A 19,438-nucleotide genomic window follows, 5' to 3' on the forward strand; every position below is an offset into this window, starting at 1 on the left:
ATCTTAAGAAGAGAAGAGAATCAGTGAACAATCTGGTAGTGCTGCTTACCCCGTTTATAATTTATTTATGTATACTGAGAATAGTAGAGGTTCTATCATACATTCTTGGCGCACACCCAACATTCCTTTTGTTTGTGTTGAACATACACCCTTCAGTATCAGTTGACACTGTGGTAGTGTACCCAGTGACGTTCGGTAAGCTAGCAAAATAGAATCTACTTGTTCATCTGCATTAACTTATGCATCTGCATAAGATATCACTTATGAATAATGTGAGCTGTGTTTCGCACTAGTTGGTTTTCCTCCATGATCATTCTTTGAGGGTGGTTCTTTTCATCCACAAACGTTATAGTGTTTTGAGTTTAGAATGTTCTCAAGGACCATCGACATCAGTGATATTGGTTGTTAATTCAGTGCACCCACTTTTTCCCTTCTTGTACAGGGGAATGACTTGTGGTCTTTTTCCAGAATGCAAACTTGTTTTCTATGCAAGAGATCAACAATATATATGATTTAGGAAATGCACTAATGTTGCCTTCTGTTCCATACAAAATCTAATTGGAATTCTGTCAAGGCTTGGTGCCACATTCATTTTGAGTAGTGTTAATGAGTGAAAAAATGGTTAACAGTTACAGTCATGTCATTACTGAATACTGCCTACAAATATGTGTATCTGAAATGAAATCAAAATTGCAACCAGTTGGAGAAAACATACTACAGGGTGTACAATGTTGATTCAGGAAGAGAAGGTTATGTACAGGTATAATATTTATGACTACACTGTTAATGGAAGAAACATAGAAAATATATCTTCTATTATTATCTATCTTGTATTAGGAGAATGTTTACGGTAAGGTTAGTTTCTATATAATACTCGTGGGAAATACTGGAAAAATACAGAGCTATATATTTAGTAAATGCCGTAACACAATCAAAATCATAACAACTCTACTTAAAAACTAATCACGGTCTTAAACAAGGATGTGGGCTTTCTCCTAGAAAAAGGACAAATCTGGATAACAGTAAACAATGTCTGTTCACTGATGAACATATACTGTTATGTGTGATACAGAAGACAAAAAGGTAACAAAATGTTAAAAAGCTTCCATGTGACAAGTTCAGCACATAAAAGCAAAGTTATGTCAACAATATGTAAACACAAGTTTGTTCACAAATTTGGATTGTTAAATATCCTAAAGCACAAACATTTGGAGGATGGAAAGAAACATACAAAAATATGTTATGATAAAGAGGCACACAAGTAAATCCATTGAGTAACTGTGGATGGGGCATTAACACCCCCTACCCCTTTCCCTGTTGGGTGACATACTTGATGAAGACAACATGACACTATTATAATCCTTACTGATGTCTGGTTCTTGAAACTTGTAAAAGTAATTTTTCACACAAAACACGATTCTACACTTTCAATGTTTCTCACTCAAGCACATTCTTGTTCTATCAAACAAACACATTTCAGAATGTAAAAGTTCTTTTTTGAGCACTCTAACCTGAAATCTTGCATCATTATGCTGCTGCAAGTATTCATACTAAGGATGTAAGGTGTTCCCAGCAATAACTAACTGCAATATTTCTAAAGAAATACTTTTAATGATTAATTTAATGAAATGTAATTATGTCAAAATAGGTAAAATTACAGAATACAATACGAGATTTTTCATTTAATACATAAAAAGATCACTATATTCAGTCATTTGTACTCTTTCCTTGGTCAAACACAGGAGTCTTCAGTCCCAACAAAGTGTTCATAATTGTCCAGTAAAGGCATTTCTCTCATCTTCAACTACCAGGAATCTAAACTGAAAGGCAAAAATATTAGTTACAACATGGTTCTTGCATCCTTTAAATTAACAGCAGTAATATTCCATTAGTAACATTTATTTTTATAACAACTGAGTGGTATTTTAATTGATACAGGATGGCCAAGTTACTGAATTTTTTTGTGGTTAAACAAATTTATAACATAACAATAAGAGGAGTGTGGAAATGATTTTAAGTTATTATGTCTTGTCAGGACTGCTGCCCAGATTATTGGGTGGGTTATTTTAATGATTGTTAGAGTGGCTGAGTCGTATTTTTTTTAGCCGCTCACCTGGCCAGCCATTTGTATCAGTTTTACAATTTTGACTGCGTAATGAAATATAACCACCTTTGCCAGCTTGTAATGTATTACAAACAATGGAAAATCCAGGATGGAATGCAATATTATTGTGAAAAGGAAACTTGCTACTCACTATATTGTGGGGATGCTGAATCACAGAAAGGCACAACATGAAGACTGTCACAAATATAGCTTTCGGCCAGTAAGGCCTTTGTCCAAATTAGATGACAAAGGCCTAACTGGCCGAAAGCTATATTTGTGACAGTCTTTTGGTTGTGCCTATCAGCAACTCAGCACTCCACTATATGGTGAGTAGCAATTTTCCTTCTCACAATATCATTCCATTCCATTCCTGGATTTTTCATTGTTTGATTTTTGCTTGACAGCTTTTCTTCAATCCTCAACCAGTGCTGTTTATCTTTCTTACTATTTTCTCTATACTCAATGCCTGTCCTTCTTTTTCTTCTTTCCTTTGTTTCTCTTGGTAGTGTGGCCTCAGTTGCCTGAGACTGTAGTCATGTGTGTGAGCTGCATTTGTGTGACTCTGTAGGCCTTACTGGCTGAAAGATATATTTGTGACAGTCTTTTTGTTGTGCCTATCTGCGGCTCAGCATCTCTGCTATATGGTGCGCAGCAACTTTCCTTTTCACAATATTGTAATGTATTACTCGTATTTTTTCATATTTGTATCATTGTATTTGCAGAAGATGTTTCATTCCACTACGATGAGTTGTTTTAATGTGTTCTGAGTATTTTATATTTATTTTGTGGTAGTTTCAATTTTTGTAACATGTTACATTTCATTAATAGTTGACCATTAATACAAGATATGCATTTTTCCAGTAGCCTCTAATTAAATTTCTAGGTTCAGTAAGAAACATATGGGAAAAAATTACACACGTAATGTTAGTACTAAATTGTAAATTACTTATACAAAATCTAGAGTTGTAAATTTACAAATTTTATGTATTTCATTGATTATTTATGGATATTCACAGGCAGCTGCATTTTTGAATATTAAGGTTAAAGCACACAAAAACAGTATAAGAAGTTGCAACACTTCATAAATTAACAGTCTTAATTATAATTACATTTTCAAAAAGTAAGACATGTATTAACTGTTGATCAATTATAAACATGATTGTGGCTGTGACAGCATGTCTCTGTATTGGCTTAGTATCTTTGGGGGTCTTTGTCTCCATTGTAGTTTGGGTTTTTGTTACAAAGTGAGTGGTATGATGGGCTGTGGTGAAGCATTTTCTAAGTAATTGTAAAAGTTTGAGGGGAACTGAAACCGAATTATATTTCCATCTTTAATCATGCACCAAGTTCCCAGGGTCCAAATCATCCCTAGTCTGATTTGTGTAAAATATGTACTCTGTGGTGTCTACATATAACTGTGCCACTCTGCATGTAAGTTAAACCACTACATTAGCAGTTCCATCAATATAGCTAAAAAGTGCTTGGATTTGGAGTGTATACTCTAAAAATTGTGTTTAGGGCAATAGTCAGCATGTTATAGCATCAATTTCTCTTTTAATATATCTTGTTAAACTGTTGTTTCTACCTAAGCATTTTAACATTAATGTGTAGAACTGTTAACCGTCATTTACTTAATCTCAATATTGACTGGTTCTTTCCCCATTTTTATTAGTGGACAGCCAGCCGCATGTACTACGGAATAACATTTGGCATTTATCTGAGCTAATTTTCATTTTATTTATCATTTTGTATCATGATTACATTACAGGTTTTATTTAAGTGTGAAAAAAGACCATGAATGTGACTGTAGACATGCAAGTGCCCATGCATGATTTTTATTATAAAGTTTAATGTATTGATAAGCAATCACTAAGTCTCCAACACGTGTGCAGTGGCCATTGCCCCAAGAAGAGTGCTTACGAGGAAAGACTTCATTCCCACTATACATTTAGTTCATATTCTGACAGGGCATTGATAACAGGCCATTTAGCATCCTAAAACCAATATAATAATGATAATAATAATAATAATAATAATAATAATAATAATAATAATAATAATCAAACAAATGTTACAGAGCATTCAGGAGTTTTTTTTTCTGCTGACACACAATCCTCTAACTTGTCAAAGTATACATAAAAAATAAAGAAGCTTGAAGAACAGCCACAATTCCTAATTTTCTTACATACAAATATACATTAAAGTCCCCTACTACAGTTTCAGCATATATGTTTGGACTAATATCAGGATCTACGGTATGGTTTTGATACAGTTTCCACTAATGGTCAGACTGATTCATGAGGAAGGTTTGTGTATATAGTACCTACAGACAAACATTACTTCTGACTTGTTGCCAATGGGGCCAGTGTCCTGAAAGTACCTACAGATGAACATTACTTTTGACTTGTCTCCAAGGGGAGCAGTGTCCTGAAAGTAACTACAGATAGATGTGTTTGCCTCACTGTGGTCCATGGTACTTAAGTAAATATATGTTTTATACCAGGAGCAAAACTTGTTTTTCATGGCTCTAACACTCCTATTGATCCAATCAGCATTCAGAAGGGAATGGTAACATTTTTTTAAGAATTTTATAGGTAATGTGTTGTGCTGCGCTTAATGGAAGAAGGCTGCCTTATAGTAATGGATGATTTGTTAGCTATCAATCCATGCTAGTTGACATACCATATTACCCAGGCTTAAAGCAACCACTGCAGACTGGTTACATTCTCCCTTCCCATATGTAGGGATGCTCCTTTATCCAACCACCATGTAAAAGGATAAATGAAAATATAAGAACTGGAATGTAATCGACTTAGCTGATATATGTCAAAGTAAAAAGGAATGTCGCAAACAGGAACACATCCTTTAAGTTTGCTGGTGTTCTGCGCTTTACCGATGAAGCTCTGGAACATTTTACTGAAAAAAGATTTGAGTGTTATGTTAAAGACTGTTCAGAAGAAGTGAGAAAGAGATTACTTCAAACAGAGCATTAGGAACGCAGCAGTGAATATTAATACAGTGAAAGAACTGACTGTGAACTTGATATGCAGTCAGAAGATGAGCAAATTTAAGTAAGAATGGAAGCTCAAATAACAGACAACTCATTTTAAGCCACAATTAGCTACAGTAATCCATGTGTTTTTTCCTGTAGAGTATACCGTGTATAGTTTCTGAGCGCTATGAGATTTTCCTGTAGCGATAATTTAGGTACATTTCTCATCAAATTGTTTATAGAAGTCACACTTTAGAGTCTGTACAATTATACTTGTTTCACATTCACATGTTTTTCAGTGTGTCAGTATGAAGAGCAACGAATGAAGAGAGATGGAGTTTGTAAAAGCTGGAAATGTTGGGAGATAAGGAATACTTCTTCTTTTTTTATGGCAACCCATTGTAACAAGTTTTCTGACCAATAGTGTGCAAGTACTCACTCAGCACCTACTCAATCTGTTTCAACAATTTGCAATGAAACCTCTAGAAACACTTCTTTGCTGTCTCTTACACCTTTGGAACCTCAGTATGTAATCATGCACTGCAAGCATCTGCTCTGTTGGTTACTCAACCACATACTCATCAATTGTAGTATCACCTGTAAAGCTGCATTGCTTGCCCATCAGTTAATGGCAGGAATGCTACTTTGTCAGCTGTGTTTCTGTGCTGATGCAGCATTAAGATATTTATTGGAAAGTGAACAAGTCAGAAGAAATCAGGAACTTCAAAGAAAAAAAAAAAAATGGCGAGATGCATGAAAATATTTAGACGGCTACGAAATATGTCAGAGCACAGTGCATTTATTGTTTATCAAGACACTGAGAAGGCAAAGGAAGCTACACACATAAATGTCAGGCTTTGTATATTAACTGGTTGCTAGAAACACATGGGAAGAGACTGCAGTGAAGGACTTTTGTTTTGAAGTTTGTTACCAAATACACCACACTGAGCTTTAGTTTTCATTGATCATGTATGTTTCAAATGTAATAGAGGCCTATTGTTAACTGTTCTTGAAATTTTATTGATTTTCAACAAATGAATTCTTGCACTATAGCAATTTAAACAAAATGTTGCATTCTTGTAGCAACTGGCCATATAAACTACCGCCAACATGCTAGGCATGTTGGCAGCTATTTGCTTGAAGGGTTAATGTACTAATTCAAACTGACACTCTTAATGTTGTGTAGTCACCAAACTTGTAAGCTCCTTTCTGTTTCATGTGACATAAATAGGAAATTGGATTCCACAAATAGCACTTCTGAAATGTTGTTTTCTTTACACAGCAAGTGACATTCTGTCATAGAAGAAGAACAAAACCTTTCTGTATACTGTAGGAAGAAACCACTTAAATTGTCAGCTTCATACTTGGCAAGAGAGTCTGCTTTCAAGTCAATATGGATGCCACTGCCAGACATCAATTTTCAAACATATTTATAACTAGGGGCAACCATACTACTTCTAACAGTTTGATGGTTGGTAACTTATAATAAGCAATACATTCCATTGATAGATCAATTTACCATGGAAGGTCAATTTACCATGGAAGACCTGAACAAAAATGTAACCAGGGACATAACTTACTTAATCATAAACAGTACTGACACTGAGGACCTTTTCAGTCTGGATGCATTGAAGTCTTTTGGATTTTCCACCAATGATACAGTAACTCTGATCACTGAGAATAGTCCTTATCCACAACTGGACATGCTCTGCACCAAATTTCCTGATTTTTTTCCTTGTGGTCTAGAAAAAGCGAATAATTTTGAAGCTCACATTTAGTTAAAAACCTATGATACTGCCTTTTTTTTGACCCTGGCCATTTCCTCTGGCACTCTAGGACAAGGTCAATGATGAATCAAACAGATTGCAGGGACTGGATGTGATAGAATGTACATCACTGAGTCAGTGTGATACTCCCCTTGTTGTTGCCAAGAAACCATCTGACAAACTCAAGACTTTGAGGGGACTTTAAGTCACCTTGAATGCTGAAGCTGATGTGGACATGTTCCACATTCCAGAGCCTGAGGAACTACATGCAGAGCTAGAGGGTGGACACTTCTTCTTAAAACTGACCTTGCCATAGTGTACTTACAGTTCCCGTTAGACAAATGTTCACAAAAGATATTGGTGATTAATACACCACATGGCTTACACAAATATAAATGGTTGACCTTTGGGGTCTCCAGTGCCCTCGCAATTTTCTACAGACTCCTGGAAGAGCTGCTTTACAACATGCTGGGTTGCATTAACTATTTGGAAGGAATTTTCCTTGTGGAAATTTCCACCAAGTGACTTTAGCCAACATGAACTCACTCTTTTTCATCTTTTAGAAGGCAGGATTAAAACGCAATTTCACCAAGTTTAGACCACATACTTTCTCATGAAGGTATATCACCAGTTCAGAAACACATCAAAGCAATTACAACCAAGCCTTGGTTGGTGAATCTCAAGCAGCTCCAGGCGTTTCTGGGAAATATTACATATTATACAAAATTAATTCCAGCGGCATCTCAGATAACTCATCCATTACATTACTTGTGTAAGAAGGGAGTGATTTTCATGTGGTTGGCAGCATGTGAAATGGCATTCTGGGAGTTCAAACAGTGTCTACACTCAGCACTTTGTTTAGCAATGTTCCAACCCAGGAAGCAGACAGTGGTTGCGATGCATGCATTGAAGCATGGGGTGGGGGATGCCCTGGCTCACTGAGAGGTTTATGGTTCAGAACACCCCATCACATATGCTTCAAAAACCCTCCCCTTTGCACAAATTAAATACCCTCAAATAGAGAAGGAAAAACCGAAAAACTGGCAATGACACTCACTTTGAAGAAATTTCATGTCTTTCTTTATGACACCAAGTTCCATCTGGCAATGGGCCATAAGGCTTTGATCATGGTGTGCAACCCAACAGCTCATGTCCCAGATCATAGTGCTCCTACATCAGTTTTTCTCCTTGAGCAACCGTCAAACCTTGTAAACGAGTGCGTCTCGATTTTGCAGTTCTGTTCCTGAATACTACATGACTCACTATCATTGACACTTTTTCCAGATTCCCAAGTATTGTTGACTGCCATACAACCAAAGTGGAATGCACAGTGAAATACACAGTGAGGGTGCTGTTAAAAAATTTTGCCACTGACAGCCTGCCACAGACATTAGTGAGAGACAATGGTCCGCAATTTTGAGCAGAGGTCTTTGAGGATTTGTATGCTAAAAGTGGAATGAAGCACGTCTCTTCACCTCCTTTTCATCCCCAATTGAATGGAAAGGCAGAGAGGTTCACCCAAACAGCAGATAAAGAAATACGTCCAAGATGCTTCCAGGCAAGTTTCACTGACATTTTTTAAAAGTTCATATTGGGCAACACCATTTGGTGATAAGTGCCCATCAGAGTTCTTATATGGGTGTCAACCCCATTCTGTCCAGCATTTACTGCTGCCCACTCCCAGCACCCTGGTTCCTGCTACCTCCCCAAAGTCCTGGCCTGGCATACATTTGTGGGCCTGTGGCTTAGGCCAACAAGATCATTGGTTCCAAGCTAACATTCATCAGCAGTGGGGCTGACAGGCTTTTATGCTCGATACCATAGACTGGACCATCACCCACCACTGGAACCAGCTCTGGTTACGTGACTGCCTCCCCATCTTTTTCTCCCCATCCCTTACACCGCAGTCCATTTTCCCACCCTTCAGCAGAAGAAGAGATCATGCTGGAGTCCACTCGCCCCATCCTCCTTCACCAAACCCCTCTAATTCTAATTTTAGTTATTTCAGGCCACCACAGCCCCAGGATGCGAGTCTGGTCTCAAAACTGGCTTCCCTGCCCCAGGGCAGACCAACACTTCAGACTGAGATACCACAATGGGGGACATCCCCAGTGGTTGTACCAGTAGAGCAGCTGACACACTGGAGCCCAAATGTCATCACAATGTCACCTCTAGTATCTGCCACCTAACCAGTGTTTCCACCACTGCCCACCCGGCACAGCCACCATTGGTCAGGTCACTTCAGCCTTACACCTCACTCTCCACATGGCATGGGGCTGGCCACAGTGCGCCCCCCCCCCCCCCTCTATCTGGTAGGGGAAGGGTGTTGTAAAACCACAGCTATATTGCTAGCTTTCACCATCTACCTTGCTCCAGATCCATAATCTGTGCTGGCAGTGCCTGCAAATGGCCACACTGGCTCATCACAGATGTTACTTGATGCACTGCTCTATGGTTTGCTAGCCATGGATGTGCAGATCAACATCAGAGACTCCGTCATCAGCCTCCAGCATGAGCCTACAACACTGGCTGCATGTCCCAACTCAAAACTAGCACCACCACTACCAGTGATGTCTATGCTTGCCTGCATCATGGCTGACATGAGCCTACTGCATCGTGCTGTCAACTGTTACTGATTGTGCAGCCCTCAAGATATGGACGTTGTTATGCTATTGGCCTTGTATTGTCTCCAGTCAGTTTCACGCTATTCTGCATTATGCCATAGTGTGTTGTAGCCTACCAAACACATTAAAAACTAGTATTTGTTCATGTTGTGTTGCAACAACATTCACAGCAGTACATGAATATCTCCACACAACCTTAAAATCATTAGATAATAAGGAAATTATTGCTGCTATTTGTTGAAAGCCTTTATGATACTAATCACACCACACTCCTAAGAAAGCTACCAGGTAAAGCTGTGATTGGTACTGATAACCAATGGTTAGAATTACATCTGTCAAACAGATTACAGAAAATAACATAATGCTATTTAGATATAGTTTACCATACAGCAAAATCCTGGGTCTCATACTGTTTTTGTTATATATTGATGACATAAACACAAAGCTTACCGCAGGGTATACTACACTATTTGCTGATGACACAAGTATTTTGATAACAGTCACTGACAAAGTTGATCATGACCAAGAGATTAAACAATTTATGTCATCAATGAGTGAATGATTCATTGAGAACAATCTCACTGTAAATGTACAAATCCATTATCAGTTGCACCATCTCAACTCAAAAACAAGTAATTCCAAGGCTGTTCCTAAGAACCAAGAGCTGTCTAACATAGGTACTGCCAGTTTCTGTCTATAAGGTTTGAAGAAAATCTTAAATGGAATACCGATGTCAACTATATCTAAATTTAGCTGTCAATTAATTATATTCTAAAAGTACTCAGCAAATTATTCCCAATTCAGTTCTATTACAAATAAAATATTCTTACTTTCACTTCATGTTATAGTATGGAATCAGCTTGAGGGGAAACTAACCATGCAGCACAGATATCTTAAAAAAGGCAGGTTGTACAATGTTCAGTCTGGGAAAAATGAGTCATGTAGACAGCATTTCAGGAAACTTAGCATTTTGACTCTAACATCTGTATATATTTACAATACTAATCGTTTCTTAAGACGTACCTATTAAACAAAAACAGCTCACTCATTTAATTGGAACCATCCATAATTATGAGACCACACAGCAAGCAATGTGACTGAGCACAACTTATTACCAGAAAAGTGTGTTGCATGTTGGGACCACTTCAGTCACATGCCTAATCATTGAATGAAGTCTCAGCCAACTGCTTCTCCTTTCCCCACTCACCCTGTGCATATATTCACTCATGTCTGCATGTGTTTTTCTTGTAATAAGCTGACAAATCCCACATCATTGTAAAATGATCATCCTTTGATGAATAAATTACTACAGCTAAGTAGCACACTTTTTCCATGAGAGCCTTTATCATGATAACTATTATTTGTTGTCAAAATCTCAGCAAAATTTTATTTACATGGGTTTTAGCACACTGGCTATCACATTTATGTGGCAGTATGTATTTATTGGCTTACAGAATTAAAAGTAATTTCAAAATTGAACTTCTAAAATTGATGCCATTTGCTTACATAAACATTAAAAGTGTGATTAAGTTCTTTCAGGATATGGAATTCTTCAGCATTTCTCAGCCTTTCAGTTTCCAAACATTGTTTTTCTGTGAATTTACAAATGAAAATTGCTGCTTTATGTTTCACTTCCAACTTTCATTCATTGTGTGTGTGTGTGTGTGTGTGTGCGTGTGTGTGTGTGTGTGTGTGTGTGGGCGCGCGCGTTCGCACGTGTGTAAAGGAACTGCTAGTTCTGTTGACTTGTAATGTGACAAGCAGTTTGTAACTAAAGTGAACATTCTCAATCTACACAAAAAGAAATCTGAAAAGAATTAAATACATATGCATTACCTGTAACTAGTGGAACCTTAATGTAAAGCAGTCCAGTTTTTCCACCATCTTTGGTCTACTAAACAGACATCTAAAATCTGTCATCTGAAAATCAGAAGAACCATTATTTTTGGTTTCTCGAACATTATGGTCAGAGGAAGAGCACATCAGACTTTATATCAGATGGAAGTTCTTTACAAAGCCAAATCAATTATGTATGAGTGTCTTTTTATAAAATTAGCTTCAGGCAAATGTAAAACCACACATTACACACAGTAACAAAATAATTTTCAACAGAAGTGACTTCCTTCTTCCGTATTAACAAAGCAAAATTGTGAAGCTGAAAGATAGTTAATGAAGCTGAAAGATAATTAATGATCTTCACAACTTTCAGAGCAGAATTTTACTGTTGGAACAATAGCTGACAAAAGTATTTATTTCGAAATAGATGTTTCACAGTTATATTTTATTTATGTATTTTTTTGTTCTTTGCTTTTAGTTTTGGGGTTGCACCCCTACTCTCAAGCAGTCATTCCTGTCACAAGCCAAGCTCTTAGGGGGGGAACAGGCAATATTAGTTTGGCAGTGACTATTGGTCATGAAGATTCCAGCTTTACAGTTTGAATGATGACAGGTGATTGCTGGAGAATGGGCTCCTGACCCTGAAAATACTAGCAAAGAACGAAAGATAAATACACTAAAAATGAACTGTAGCTGTGGAACATCTATTTCAAAAATAAATTGAAATTTGTTGTATGTTAAAATACGACTTGGCACATTAAAACTGAAGATAATTACACAGCCTGCTTTCTTGTTTCTCTTAAGTTAGGAAGAACTAGAAACATGCCTGAAGAAATCAGTATCAGGTAAAAATATTACTACTTTTTTAATTTAATTTCTTTCTTTAGATTTGCTTCTGTTACTATTTCATTTTCAGAACAGCTTATGAGAAGAAACAATATGAATGTAACAGAAAAACTATTTACAAATAATAGTAATTAAGGTAACAAGGAGTTAAAAAGCAAAAAGTTTTCCAGGAAGCAAGTCTGCCTATAACTGAGAATGCCACAAATTAATTGCATGTCTAACATCTGTCATGGCAGTTGTGCCTATTCTCTTTATGCTTATTCATTTGAAGAAAAAAAAATGTAGCTACAGTGGAGATTACCAAATTTTATTTGCTTTCTTCTCATGTAAAACATACATTTTGATGCAACATAACACTAAAATAGTTTTTCAGAGTTGCTTTACTTACAGTTTCTATTAAATAATATATAATAGCTCTTCTATAGTTTGGTATGTTTGACATTTTCTGTCCAGTAGTTCTGGATAGTCATGGCTTCTAGACTATTCAAGAAAGAATCATTATCTAAACTATACATTTCCTCTGAGTCATCCTGAAAATAAAAAATAATGATGCCAATCAGTTATACATCTATATCTACTGATAATACTGTCATCTATCCAAACACAGATGTTCAAGTGAAAAACTGAATATCATTTTAATGTCTATGAAAATATTGTAAGTAACATTATCTAGTTGTCCCAATTGGTTTAGCCATGAGCATGTTCAGTGTGTGAGTACTTGCTATGTCTTAGCATAAAAGGCATTTACTTTATCAGTTCAGATACTGAACAACATAGCCAAGTAACAAAATGCTGGGCTACAGTGGTGGTTATGGCCCAATATGTGCTCCATTCATATTATGTTATATTTGCTGTTTTACATACTTCACTTCTGCCAGTGCCATTTTTTTTACATGATGTCATGCCTAACAAGTTCATCAGAATTTTAAAATTCAGCAAAGACTTTCACACTATTCCTCTCAATTCCTTAAGTACAATTTTTCATGAAAACTGTAGTCCCTTGATCTTTAAAACATATTCTTAATGCATACAAAATAATTTTACTAGAATGTATTTTACATGGATATTAAAAATTTGAACCATAAATTATATGCAGATTTGTTCCATTCTGTGTCTTACACCAACTAAGCATACTGCCTTAGGAGAACTCAGTGACTGACTTACAAACAGATTTCTTTTATTGTTTAATGGTGTACTTCCAGGTGTTCTGCCAAGCAGCTTCCATTTTATGAACAATATTTCAACGACTGACCCAGCCATCTTCTTCAGGTACTGCAAGTTTTGCTGTTATGTGTACTCGCTGATTAGATTTCACCTGTACTGGGCACTATTGTTGGTCTCTCATTGGTATTTATAGCCAAGTTCAACTTACAATGTCCACTACACCCAGTCATACACTGTAGGCTTTCACGACTGATATTGTCTTCACTTAAAAACTTCTGGGCTGGTAGGCCATGGTCAATGTATAAAACTCTCCCCTGACATTTCGTCTCCAACTGCAGGAAACATCCTCTGAGGTAAAGAGATGAACAGTTTGCTGCTTTACCTTACAGTATGCCTCCCGCAGTTGGAGATGAAATGTCAGGGGAGAGTTTTATACATAAACCATGGCCTATCAACCCGGAACTTTTAAGTGAAGCCCGCTATGCCGTTTGATGCTTTTTTGTTTTTCAGAGCTCACACTGGAAATGGAAATGAGCGTTTGGCGTCATTGGCCGGGAGGCCTCTTACGGGGCAGGTCCGGCCGCCTTGGTGCAGGTTTTATTACATTTGACGCCACATTGGGTGATCTGCGTGCCGGATAGGGATGAAATGATGATGAAGACAACACAACATCCAGTTCCTGAATGGAGAAATCCCCGACCCAGCCGGGAATCGAACCCAGGCCCGTAGGAGGCAATCCATCACGCTGACCACTCAGCTATTGCAGCGGATATAGCTCACGTTGATATTCCATGAAACACAAATTCTATCAGTGTTTTCCAACTCAGTGGATATGATTTTTGGCAATATCTGGGGGAAAAAAAAAAAAAAAAAAAAAAGGGTGTGCCAGACCCCAAACCTTACTTAAACTGAAATCTCCAATCGAGTTTATTAGGGTTTCTGACATCTTTATTCCCACAGACTCATTATTTATGCTGCGCCAGACACTTGGAATTTGCACCATGATACTACTGTCATCGTATTTCATTCTGTGATTATATTTCAGGCAGTGCTTGGTGACAGCTGATTTGCTTGGTTGTTTTACTTGTGTGTTATCACTGAATGTTATTTTCATATCTCCTTGATTGTTCTGATAGTCTGCCCCACATAAGATTGCCAGATTTGCAGGGAATGCAATAAACATCTGGCTTTCAGACACCCGATCATCTTTAGTGTTGCAAAGAATACTTTTTATCTTAGCTGAAGGGCTTGTAAATGTGGCATGTTGTATATTGGACAGACTATCAGAACAGTTGACGACAGATGCAAGGAGCATCATGAAATGAAATACAATGAGACAGGTATCATGGTGCAAAAACCAAGTTTGTGGGACTGCATAATTAAAGAGTATATTGAAATAAAGATAGAAAACCAAATAAACAGGGGTAGAGGTTTCAATTTGAACAAGGATTGGGTTCCAGAACTCAATTTATTGAAACCTTACCAGCAATCACATCCACCAAATCTGGAAAATGCTGAGAGAATTTCTGTTTCACAGAATATCAGTGTGAACAAATGAGTATCAAAGGGCATAGTGGGCATCTGGAGTTGAATTCAGCTATAAATAGTGGCAGGAGACAAACAATAGTTCACAGTCAGAAAGTGAGTACATATAATAGCAAAATTCACAGCACCTGAAGAAGACAGCGAGGTGGGTCACTGAAACAACAACTCAGCAAAACACCTGGATGCACACCTTTAACGAAGTGTGCTGAGAAAACCTGAGAGATAAAAATCCTTTTACTGTGGTTTTCAGTTTGGGTTAGATGAATGGTAAACTTGTTTCAACTTCAAGAATGAGATTGTCACTCTGCAGCGGATTGTGTGCTGGAAGATTAAAACTGTGTACCGGACCGAGACTCGAACTTGGGACCTTTGCCTTTCGCGGGCAAGTGCTCTACCATCTGAGCTACCCAAGCACGACTCACACCCCGTCCTCACAGCTTTACTTCTGCCAGTAGTTTGTTTCGATTTATTTGTAAGTTGTCATCGTAAAAGAAATTGGTTGTGTGTCTGTTTACTCTGGTGTGAAACAGTCACACACTGTCGAATCCAAGTATAGCTTCCACTGAATCATTACACATTCTAAACTTCATTTCCTAGGGTGCATTTCTTGTTCATACTCATGCATTCAAAAGAAATGTGTGTAGAAATCATTTCAAATTTCTGGAAGTTATTTGATTCATAAGTTTTCCTGCTCAAGTAATGAAAGGATGACAAAATTTCCTACACAAAATAACTGAAAAAGTGCACAGAAATGGCTACAAAAGTATGAGAGAATTACAAAATACCATTACCAATAGCAGTGATTGTCCTTATTTCCTCAATAACTATACATACTCATTTTCACAACTGGATTATAAGTTGATCAGAAAGTAAAAGAAACACTTGGGTGACAGTCAATGAATAGCATCTGACAAAGCACGCAACTACAAAACAAATACCAAGGATTGCACCCAAGTATTTGAAAGTGGCATAAATGCTGACATTGTCAGTCACACACTGAATTTTGCATCTCACATTTTCATGCCCTAATTAACTCATACCCTTACAGAGCTTTCTTCGATGTATACACTGGAATCAGGGTTGCTGCTTTTGTCACTCAGCGTCTGTGGTTTGTTTTGGTTCCTCCGCTTATAAAGAATGAAGCACATGGCACCTGAAATGAATCAAGGTAATTCATATCAATATGATGCTTTCGAGTTGCGTTCTGATAACAGAAGTGAGTAAATAATTGGATAAAATTCAGGAACTGATTTTTCCCAGCCATTGGGGAAGGGTAGAGGATAGTGTCTGTGGATGAGATAAATGGTAGAGGATATCAGGTGATCTAGAAGACTCATCTCAGTTGCCTCTTAGCCTTAAGAACATGTAGATGATATTGAAAATGAATGTGTGTTAATGCTTGCACTGTGAGCCAAGATGCTGTAAACCAATGATCCATAAAATTTTCTAATAAACTGAACATATCTGCTAGAGAAACTTTTAAAATTATCTGTGTAGGTTGCAAGGATGAAGTCTTGATCAGAACACACATTGTTTTGTGTAGGATGAAAAATTAAAAGATGAATAGGAACACTGAAGGCAGAAAATGCCCAGGATCTCTGACATCTAACCAAAATGACAAAAATGTGGCTAAAATGTGGGAATGTCTGAACTGTAATCACCAATTAAAGAGTCCATTTAATAGTTTAGAAGTTAGATTAACTGAAATCAACTGTTCATTCAACAGTTATCACTAATTTGTAAATGCAAAACTGGTGCACAAAGGTGACACCAATAACCCCACTAATTTTGTCAGGTGATCATAAAAAGCACCATATGACATCTCAGCAACATCAATCCTTGTTGTGAATACTTGCAGATAATAAAAAAAGCATGTATTAAAAAAATCAAGAGTAAATTCATGCTCACTGCATCCTTCACTGAAAAACGTGTGATTCATAAGGAGTTTGTGCCTGCTGGACATTCAGTGCACAGAAAATTTTATACTGAAGTGTTCAAACATTTAAAGATTAGGGCCCACTTCTAACAGAAGAACATACCTTGTTTGTTGATACAACAATGAGCAGAGACACACTTCACTAACTATGAGGGAGGAACTGGCTATATACAATGTGGCAGAGCTAACTCAACCATATACAGTCCAGATTGGCCTTCTTCAACTTCATTTTGTTCCCTCAGATCAAACAGAAACATAAGGAAAATTGTTTCAGTATGACTGAGATGGTCCAAGTGGTTTTGATGGACTTTTGAAGGGCATATGAAAACTGGAAAAAGCGATAACATCATATTAGATGTATGAAGGTTATATTTTGATGAATATTAACTTACTTAATTCATATAGTCAATCAGTTTATTTTTATTTCTGAAGCAATGTTATTTATTGGACCAGCCTAATAGTAACAAGAAAGTTAAAACAGCAAAAGAGATTCAGCTAAAAAGTGGAATACAGTACAATAAACACATATTTTACAGTTATTTCATTGTGGAATGAGTTAGTGCTTAGTTTACAGAAGGCTGATTAGAAAATGTATGAACAAAAGAATTAATGAATCAATAAAAGATGAAAAATAATTATAAGAGAGTGTAAAAATAAATAACATGTCACAGAGAAAAGTTTTTAACTACTATGAGGAACTAACACACAGAACTGGAGTATGCAAACTGACACCACAGATACGTCTACTGACCTTTCCTGAGCTAAAAATATTCTTGGAAATGAACAAGAGCAGTGAATCAACTTCCATTGATTCATAAAGACTATAACTCAGAATGCCGTAAATAAAAATGGAATTATGTGAATTAAAGTAAAAGATGAAAACTGTTTTATCTTGACTTAAACAACAACTGTCTTTGGCTTGGCTGGCAGAGGCATATACTCTGCAGTGATTCATCATTTCTGCCAGCTTTCACCAGTGAGGTGCTGTACCTTCACTTTGTATTAAGAGACAGAGCAATAATTTCTCTCACTGGTGCTTTGGTTCTCCATGTATAAAAGGCCCGCTGTTCATTGTCGGTATCAGTTCAGGTGAGATTTTGCAAAAAAAATTTCTCACCTGAAAATAGTGGCCAGGTAAAATGCTGAAAATATTTTGTCAATATTACTGTGTGATCCAGCTGCAACCCAACAAGAATATAATTAATTTATATGCTGGTAATTTTTACATGGTCACAAGTGTCTGTGCGGGAAGGAAATGGTTTAACCTGTACATTAAGTTCGATAAACTTTATAAACAACAAAATGGCCAATATTATGAGAATCATGCTAATTTTGCCCTAGTAAGGGAGCTATAACATTTATCTTATGGAAAAGGTATCTAGGACTTCACAAGCTCGTGCAATACTGTGCAAAATATGCGATACTGTGCAAAACCTACTGTCTGCCTAGAGGGCAATATGATATAAGAATGATGTGGACGTTACAAGGCACCTTGATGATGTGGACTGGCATCACCCATGACTTACTACTAGTTGAGCAAGTTATATGTAATAACACTGACACAGGAGAGCTCCAATGTCAACAGGAACTCAAAGGTCAGTGTTGTAGCAGGGCCCACAGTGAGCAGTTGTATCAGTGGAAGCACTTGACAGTTAGGCTAATCATTACATTGTAAAAGCAGTCTAGGAGCAGAGTCCACAGTGTACTGTTGCATCTGTAGTGGCTCTCATCAGCTGTTAAGATTTATCATTTAAATGTCATTTATGATTGCATAGGTGCAGGCCGATCTATAGTGCTGTCCCATATTGGTGCTGGAAGTAATTAAACTGCCATCTGCCCATAATTGCAGAACTATTGATAACAAATATCTTGTGCAATGCATTAAGTGCACAGTGAACTGTGATGATAAACTGTGTGCTGTTTACTGCAGGGCAAGTAGTTAAGGATATCCTCTAAATACCACCACTACAGAGTTACATCTACCACTTCTGTACAAGCCCATGACTGAGCACCCCCACTGCAGTGAAGGGACATCTCTGAAGACACAAGGTTAGTGGATTTAAGAAAAACTGCAAGATGTGATGGATTTGCACATTTTAAATGACAACCTGGAATATACATTTACACTACTACAATCAAAAGCCGAGGTATGTCTTTTCAGCACAAGGAATGTGTTGTAGAGCACATTCGTTTTGTTCGTAGACAACTCGATGTTATACTTAAAGATTTGTTTTACTTGTACTTGGAGGTTTTGTCTCCGCTGTCAGCAGCATCTTGAGAATGTGTGGGTTGTTCTATCTAATACAGTGAACAGGAGCATCGCTACTAGATAATCTTCAAAATTTCGTCACCTTTGTTCTCGACCCTCAACATAAGGTGACTACACCCATCAACGGCTCCTGGTAACATCATGAATAAAGATACTGATGATGACATGCTTTGAATTTTGGGGAAGAAATCAGGCATGAGGTTACTCATACAATGCAGGCTGCTCCTAGTTAGTTAATATCACCTCTGTCATAAGGACAGTAATCTGATCCAGATTTATTAACTGTACCAGAGGAAGAAGGTAACGCAACAGTTCTCCTTTCATTAGATGTTTATTAATTAATAATTAACAACACA

At 37.2% G+C, this 19,438-nt stretch overlaps 1 protein-coding gene across 4 annotated transcripts in view; it reads right to left on the minus strand.

Moving 5' to 3' along the window:
- Positions 1-1,591: 1,591 nt before the first annotated feature.
- Positions 1,592-19,438, minus strand: part of LOC126246994 (uncharacterized) — a 213,652-nt gene continuing 195,805 nt past the window's right edge. For 3 of the 4 annotated variants that reach the window (XM_049948440.1, XM_049948443.1, XM_049948441.1), the window contains 4 exons: positions 15,924-16,030; positions 12,557-12,698; positions 11,323-11,406; positions 1,592-1,820 (listed from right to left, as the gene is read on the minus strand). In XM_049948440.1, coding sequence (XP_049804397.1) covers positions 12,588-12,698; positions 15,924-16,030 — 218 coding nt within the window. In that variant the 3' untranslated portion in view covers positions 1,592-1,820; positions 11,323-11,406; positions 12,557-12,587. The remainder of the gene's footprint in view (positions 1,821-11,322; positions 11,407-12,556; positions 12,699-15,923; positions 16,031-19,438) is intronic. The other variant, XM_049948442.1, reaches the window with a different exon arrangement.

Source organism: Schistocerca nitens, chromosome 1 (assembly GCF_023898315.1).
Source record: "Schistocerca nitens isolate TAMUIC-IGC-003100 chromosome 1, iqSchNite1.1, whole genome shotgun sequence".
Taxonomy (NCBI): Eukaryota; Metazoa; Arthropoda; class Insecta; order Orthoptera; family Acrididae; genus Schistocerca; species Schistocerca nitens.